The sequence below is a fragment of the Buceros rhinoceros genome, unplaced genomic scaffold (assembly GCF_000710305.1).
Source record: "Buceros rhinoceros silvestris isolate BGI_N320 unplaced genomic scaffold, ASM71030v1 scaffold9281, whole genome shotgun sequence".
Taxonomy (NCBI): domain Eukaryota; kingdom Metazoa; phylum Chordata; class Aves; order Bucerotiformes; family Bucerotidae; genus Buceros; species Buceros rhinoceros.
The window spans coordinates 45,097-53,543 of NW_010393681.1; the positions used below are offsets into that span (position 1 = coordinate 45,097).

An 8,447-nucleotide genomic window follows, 5' to 3' on the forward strand; every position below is an offset into this window, starting at 1 on the left:
AAAACCAAAAAAAATTTTTTTAAAGGAGCCTCTCATGAGCATTGAAGTGTTTTCCAAGATAATATGAATTCTGTTTTCACTGTTTATAGCTGAAGGAAAGCATGGGGCGTGTAGTTCATCCTCCTTTGACGCTCAGCACAGCTATTACACTGAACATCAAAGTAGCAGTGAGCGATGCGTCCTGGCTTTTCCATTAGCTGTGTTTGGGTGAGCAACTGTTTCTCCCATTCATGTTTGGATAAAGAGCTACAATTTTGCTTTTGCCCCTTTTCCTGAAAGAAGCTGGAAAGGAGGAAAAAAGGATAAGAAGCACAAAGGGAAAGAATAGAGGAAATCCGATGTTTGCAGCAGACAGCCTGCTAATGCACCGACTGGTCACTGGGCATGAATTGTGGGGAAATTCAGTGGGAACTGGCTATGTCCAAGAGTTTTCCAAGAATTGCCAGTGCCGAATTGCTGTGGGAAGTAGTTTCCAGACACAGATCATCCTTTCATACCTACTGCTGCAAATGTGCACGGGGTGTTCCTGCATTCTGCTGCCCTTTGGAGTGCTGGGGCTAGGAATGCAGTGGTGCCTGAATCCACCACAACAGCCCACAGAAATGTTGCACGTGAAAGGAAATCTTTTGCTGCCTGACAGGAGAGCAGAGGTGCCTGTGCTACCCTCCAGGGTGGGATACACAGTGACTGACACTGAAAACCAGCAGCAGAAAGGGATGGGTCTCCTGTGGCTGTGAAAAACTATTATACTGAAGGCCACTCTGGTACAGCTAGACTCTTAAACCTACAAGTCTCATCCCCCATTTCTGGGCACCCCTTTAGCTGTAGGACAAGGCCTAGGCTTTCAAAATAACAAAACACATTCAGCCTTAATATGTATATCTTGCCATCATCATCACATTCTTCCCATTCAATGTCCTGCCCATGCTTTCTTGTCCCTGGCAGACATCTCTTCACGGAGCACTTGTGTGAATCAAAGCAAGACAAAGCCATGCAGGCGTTGTTAAAGAAGGCACCGTTTTCATTCTGATAGTTCATGTTTAAATGAAGGGTTTGACATAAACGAGGGAAAACTGAAGTAGTCTCTTAGTTAATCTGAAAGGAATCTCTTCTGCTGTACTTTCACTAAACAAAGCCAGAAGTCCCAGGGCTGAAGTTTATCCAAACTAAAGCCAACAAACGGTTGTTGTTGGAGGGGGTTATATCATGTTTTCCATTGTCATTCTGACATGAAACAGGCAGAGGCTTCCACTTAGCAAACTCAGAGACAAGAAGATTGGCTCTGAAGTGAAAATAAATAAAGTAGTGGTTGGAAGTAGGTTATGTTTTCTCAAAGAAAAAAGGAGAGAACCTTTCCTATGAAATACAAGATGAGAAAAAATAATGACCGCTTGAAAATATAAATGAAGAATATAATTTACTACACTTCTGCATGAAAGATGTATTACTCTACAGACAACGATGGAAGCCATTCCTCCTTGCACCCTTCCAGCATTTCAGACAGGATAAGCACATCTCTCTATCTCTGTTACAGAAGAGACTTCCTGACTTTTGTTAATATGTGATTTTTTAATGCCTGGAGAGATTATCAGTCCATTAGCCACAGCCAGGAGCAACACAAGAGTTAATCTTTGAAATTGTTATAGTCTCAAAGCAATGTAAGAAATACTAATGGCATGGTCCCTACACATAAATATGACCTGAAACACAAAGTGACTGACTGTGCTGAATGGAGGGAGATCAGGAAGTTCTGTGGGAATTCCTTATAGATTTTTCCAGGCATGAAGTAACTGTTGTGAGGGAAGTCACAGAGAGAATAAGCTTTGCAAAACCTTGTGCATTGCAAGTTTCAACAGAAGAAAGAAAATCCATAAAAGAGTAGCTGTCTTGCAGCAGTAACTAAGCCAGAGCACTGGCTCCTGTATCTACTAGCAGCATGGCCATGGGAAGCCAGCTACAGTGAGTCCCCACGCAGCATTTCTGTAACAGAAAGAACATCACCGAGAGCAGCACAGCCCCTAAATAGCCTCCTTTCCAAGAGGCATCCACTGGATCCCCTGGGCTGGAGATGGGCAGCATGCTGAGGACCAGGACCTGCACCTTTCTTCTGCATCCATCCACGCTCCCCTCAACAGCCTGTCTTGAAAGAACAGAAGCAAAATAACACTTCTTGCATCACCCATAGAAAAGGAATCACATCTGGGCTCCGTTCTCCTTCTGGACAGGGTATATTGTGATGGATGTGTCAAAGGAGAGGACAGCTAGTAAAGTATTGCAGCAGGTGAAATAACAATACTAAAATTTCTGTTCCACTTTGGGTTGAAGGTGATTTATCATCTGTGAAAAAACAAAATCAGAACATCTCAAAACTGTAGACATACAAGCGGTAGGTACTGAACTCTAAACCATGTTAAAGTTCTGCAACTGGCAAATCTACCACAAAGAGAACGAGCTGACAGTTGTCACGTTGAATTGGAAAAGATTTTATTCTACCCTTTTCAAACTTGAGCTTTATTTTTTGGGGTGTTTGCTAATAATAAATTGAATTTTGCTCCATCCCATCAAATTTCTGCAGTGATGTGAGAATCTAAACCAGTTATTTCAAGCCCATCCCCCCAATTTGTTAACAATGTATCTTTGCCTTTGCCAGCAGTTTTCCATTTCTTAGCTGAGATCTTTTGCCTGGTTTCTTAAACAAGCATGGGTGGAAGACAGCAGTATTAATCAACATGACCATTGCACTAACTTCCATTTCTGTGGGTTTTGAGCAATTATAACTTCAATCCAACAAATTAAAACTTGTAACGGTCACAGCAGCTGTGGTTTCTCCTCTTCTCCAGACTACCAACCTACCATAAAACCATCAAGAGCAATATAGTTTTCCTGGTGCCTGGTAGCATAGGAAACCATGCTTCATTACTGCTTCCCCTTACTGGTAGGCTGAACATTTCAACTCTGAAGAGATCGCTGTTAATCCCTAAACAGCTGTCTGCATGGTTTCTGTTCCTGACTTACAGCATACTTTCCCTATCACGGAGCCAGGTATGTCCCATTTTCTGCACATTTCTGATTAACACAAGGTTTGAACGACAGTAACACATAAGTGGAACAATGACTACTAGATGCATGTCACTCTGGTTTATCAGCCAGTCTGTGAAACAAAAAAGTGATAGTAAGTCACTCCTTTCTTTTTCTTGAATAGCATTAAGTAAAACTAACACCCAGCTTGTGTAAGGCCGGCATCGGCTTAGATTTTGCAAGTGACACCTGGCTGCTTATTTCCAACATCAAAATTCTGGCAGAAGCTGCAAGAGGAAATAGGATCTTCTTGTAATCTGCAGCACTAAGAAGGAAGCAAATGCGATGACTCTGAGGCATCAACAGTAACACCTGTGGCAGAGACAATCTCTACCTTTGACTCTTCCCCCTTAATAAAGCAGTGGATGTTTCCAACTCCACCTCCTTTTAAAAAAAATCAGTCTGTGTAGATTTGGTCTCAAATCAAAAACAAATCTGGAAAATAATGAAAAGAATATTTAATGGTCTCATTTTCCTTAGGCTAATGTCTTCCAGGGATGTGTGATCTAAAAACTGTCTATGAAATTTGTCATATTTCCAAGAACATCATATGTAATGTTTAGAGGGGGTGGATTCCCCAGGCTTTCATTTAGCATGATTTTTCCAGACCAGAAAGGAATGTTTCAGCTTTCCTAAGCATAACCTTGCCTGCTGTGTGCTTGGTAAAAAACAGTTAGGAAAAATGGAAGAGCAGAAGTAGATCCCTGCTCTTTCATATCTTCACATAACCTAGGTTACTCAGGATGGTGTAATTACCTGCTGGCATGCAGCCACGCATCGTCTAGTTTTACCTTCAAAACTCTGGAGGGGGACTTGTCTGTGTTACTGAAACTTTGAGGAAAGATAATTCTGACTGCCATTAGCATTACCCTTAAGCTAGATAATTTATCAAAAAAAAGAATGTGTATGTGCAACGTTGCATATAGGCAAGTGCTAGAAATGTCAGTCTGGTAGTCTCATGCATATACCGCATCTGTGCAGGACCCATTTACTTTATTACCTTCCTAATCCTTTCCAATTAATAAAGGAAGAAAGCAAAATGGCTATACTAACTGTTTGCAAGTTTTCTTAAAATATCATCCTTCTTTTCTCGGGGATCAGGAGTGGGTGCTCAGCAAAAAAGGGTTCTTTGCATGCTGCCTCCTGAAATGTACATGTAATAGATACATTTCATTTAAAAATGTGGTTTGCTACTGAAAGGAATATGAAAGGTCAGTAAGTCTTCTTAGAGATATTTTAGGGTTCAGTCTTTACCTCAGAAATGGGCTTTCTGACCAAACGTCCAAGATAATACTTACATTACAAGGAAAATGTTAAATTACATTAGAGCAAAAAATAATTTGGATTAGTAATGAAGGGTTTCTGGCTCTGCTCTCACACTGCTTTTAGAGCAGGAGCTTTCCTGATGATCTCAGTGAAATTCCTCAGGGGCCATGGGGTGTACGTACGGGAAATGCCTCACTCCAGGTGACTAAGGTGTCCTTTAACCATCTCAAATGCAGCTGAGACGGGCATAAATGCATCTGACCTTCCTTTTGGCGCTGATGTGAGTGGAGCTGTGCACGTGCTTCCTCTATAGTCAGTGGAAACTGCCAAATACCTCCAGTCTGTCGAGCTAAAATTTATGCTGTGTTCTGGAAGTAGCTGTCTTGATAGACTACACAGCCTCAAGATAAATGGGATGAATGTAGGCCCTAAGCCTAGCAAACGCGTGCACAAATCATGCTGGCTGATTAGAGAATGGATTTCTTTCCTAAAGAAACATTCAAAGTCTTTACACTTCTGGGTAGTTAATATGCAGAATGTGAAAGTGCCTTTACACGGTGGGACTGAATATAAATTGCGGGAATCTGGTTCAGCTGTCATGACTAAAGCACCAGCTTCATGTCATGTCAGCCACCAGGAGGCATTTTATCTTGAGCATGGTCAGGGCTTGCAGAAGCCTTACGCTAACTTGACGCGCATCAGAAAAGCCGGATTGAATTGTGTCAAGGTGATTTCATTTGCAGGCTAAAAGCATCCTAGTGGGTTATCAGGAATACAGCGTTTGTTCATGGAAGTCACAGAAAGTTCCTTGTTCCACAACATCCACATCCCAAGCTTTTGAAGAGGTTCGACCCAAGGCTGTGGTCACATCTCTAGACAAAGAAACACATAGCCCAAAGGTACATCTGACTATCCTAAAACTTAAGTGCATACTGAGCAGTTTCCTTAATATCTTGCCAAGTCTTGTCTCCTGGCAGGCTTTTCCAAGGAAAATTTTGTATTGACTTACATTTGATACTAACCATATAAACATTTGTCTTGACAAGAGAGAGTATTGTAGCATGTCTGGAAATTCTCGTTTGAATCATGGAAAATTTGGTTTCCCACTCCATCACTGCCCTGCGCATGAATTAGTGATGCCAATAATCAACTCCCTCAATGACTATTTTCTGTAAGAAAACCATATTCAAGTGTGTGGAAAGAAACATTCCAAAAAGAAGACAGAATTTGGTATTTTAAGGGATAACTAGTGTTTTATCAGTCTCTCTGTGTAACCTCATCCCTGTCAGTAGTATGGAAGTTAGCCCAGTAAGGAAATGTTACTACACCATGAAACAGGAATGTGGCAAAGAAATGAGAATACTCCCTCACACTTCGTTTGTATATCGTTCTGCATCCCAAAATTTACCATTTCTTGAGTCAAATATGTGCTGCACCTCAGATATGTTGAAGGATATGACCAGAGAGAGGGAAACAGACCTGGCAGTCAGGGGGGATTTGTTTATTAGGAGAAATAAAACTGATGATCCTTCTTTTTCTATTAGATTGCCCCTTAGACCTCATCCCTCTGAAGATATATATATACATAAATATAATGCATATTAAATATATGCCATATGTAAATTACTTGCTGCTGTAAGCAGAGAAAACTCACAGCATGCATTTGCTCAAATTTTGTCATATTTTCTTCACTGAGGATTACTGAAGAGACTGTTTATATACTGGAAAAACAGAAACAGAAAAGCATCGTTTCACAGTATATTATATTTATTCTCTACAGAATATCTTTATATGCATTGTAGGTTTTTTTATAGGATAATTCACAAGGCTTAGCTTGTGCCTGTGCCAGGTGAGGGAGGCTGGTATTCGGGCATGCTGCTGTGGCAGATGATGTTACCTGGTTTGCTCATGCACAAAGCCCCCTGAACTCCAGCTGCTCCACTGCCTACAGCCTGCTGGTGGACTCACAGCCAACTCCTTATCAGAGGTGCCTTTCCAGTTATGCTGAGGCAGATGGATTTGCCATGAAAGGGCTAAAGTAATTGTTTTCATGGTTTGTATCACACAGGGTAGAGTAGGGTGTGGTTTTAAATGCACTTGGTTTTCCTTTACAGTTTACCTGGCTGCTGCTTATCAAGTTATTTGTAAAGTTGTTCACTGTCTCGATGCAGGAATAAATACATTGCAGATCTTCTATATTTACAAGAAAGAAGAATGTTTTATCTTAAGGAAAATCTGGTTTACGATGTCTGGCAAGCAGGAACAGAGCACATCCAAAAAAGGTCAGCTGTACTTCTGGAATGTCTTCTGTGTAACTTTAATACTCATACCACACTTATCTTCACTCTGAATTGAATTATTGTATACAAAGTATTTTTTTCCCCTCTAAATTCCACATTCATTGGGCTTTTGGTGTTTTTGCTCTTGCTAAACACTCACACACATACTTGCACAGACTCCCAGATACCATCAGCTGCTAAGCAGCCTCATGAGGGACCGAAACAGCCTGCAGATGCACAATTTCAACTGTTTTAGCTGAGGGAATTAATTTACTCTCCTGCCTGCTTTATGTTGAAGTAAAATTACCATAAACTCACATATTTTCACATATTGCTCTTAAAAGCTGTTTCACCAAAACTGGTTAGAATTTTAAAGCTGTTTTCCGCATGCAATTTTTTTAAACAACCCCCCACGCTGTCAGTGGAAAACAAACGAGTACAAAGGAGAACTCAAAAAAAAAAAAAAAAAAAGCTGGAAGCAAAGACTTACAGCTTGTGACAAATAACTTCCAGGCAGCACAGAGCTAACAGTTAAAATGTTATTTCAAGACTTGAAAAAAACAGTTTAAAAACTCTCCAGTGTCTGTAATAGGAAAACAAGTAAGAACAAGAACAAGCGCAGCTAAGGCAGACAGCACTGTACAGTCCTTTTAACCACAGAAGAAAGCAAAGAGGAGAGAAAGCTTTGGGATGGTAATGCAAACTCCTGCGGCTTTCAGCTTCAGCATTAAATATTCGACTGCTGAATTAGTGAAGGAAAAGTCTTCTGGTGAGCTTTGTGAGTACACACTTCTTAAAAGCTATCGAAATCATTGGTGAAAATAAAAATAAAATAAGAACATTAAATCATAAGAAGCTTGAATTACTCACCGTCTTGTTGTGCCAAAATAACTGAGGGTTGAAACACGGCAAGAATGAACAAAGATACTTTTTGCACAAAGCTCATCATGTCTAAATATTAGACATGAGACTCTCTGTGCAAAAGTAAGAAAGGGGGGGTGGGGGAGAAAAATCTATTCAAAATAGCAACATCGGTTGTTCCCTGCCCTTCCAGCACCGGGCCATGTACAGAACTCAGCCACAAGCATTCCCCAGCTTTGGCCTTAAATAGGAAAAAAATTGGCTTACTTTACTCTTCCACCCCCTTTACTGAAACATGAGAAGAAGACCCATCCCCTAACAGTAAATGAATGATTAATATTTCTCTTGGCTTTACAGAAGAATAAAGTCAACTAAACAAGATGCACGGCACATCTGGAACTTTTGTGTGTGTACGAAATGCACGCTGAGACTGTATATGAATAGATAGTGTGTGCTGTATGTGAGATATATACATGTGAAACAAGAAGTCCTGTAGCAAAGTCTCTGCAGTAAAAAAAATTTTATATGTTTATTAGGAGTCAAAAGTTCCAGCCCAAAGAGGGTTTTTAATTCTTAATGCTCCCTAATAAAGACAAAGGTAACTACTTGATGTAGCTGCACAAACTGAAAGAATCCCAGAAGTGGAGTAGTAAACTTGGGTATTTCTGCTGATGAGCAATCAGAGTTAATGAAAGGGAGGCCTGAAAATTGCAATGCTTCTGTTCCAGTGCTTTTCTCACCACCTCTATCTCACACCGTGGCTTTGTGTGACCTGGGGATAAAGCAAACATAAAAAAAAAATATTATGAGGAAAACAAGATCCCAAATCAGAAGCACCAATCTCTGAAACTAAACTTTTCAAATAATTCGTTTTGATGCTGTCATTACAACATTTGAAAGGAATGCAGAACAAGTCCCACCTTTTTCTTTACTGTTTGCTCCTCAAACAAAAAGCTGGGGGGG

The 8,447-nt window shown here is 40.5% G+C and overlaps 1 protein-coding gene across 1 annotated transcript in view; it reads right to left on the reverse strand.

Moving 5' to 3' along the window:
* COL3A1 (collagen, type III, alpha 1) overlaps positions 1–7,572 on the reverse strand; it is a 51,918-nt gene extending 44,346 nt beyond the window's left edge. The window contains exons 1-2 of the mRNA XM_010144949.1: positions 7,494–7,572; positions 4,643–4,645 (exon numbers count right to left, since the gene is read on the reverse strand). Coding sequence (XP_010143251.1) covers positions 4,643–4,645; positions 7,494–7,572 — 82 coding nt within the window. The remainder of the gene's footprint in view (positions 1–4,642; positions 4,646–7,493) is intronic.
* Positions 7,573–8,447: the final 875 nt, after the last annotated feature.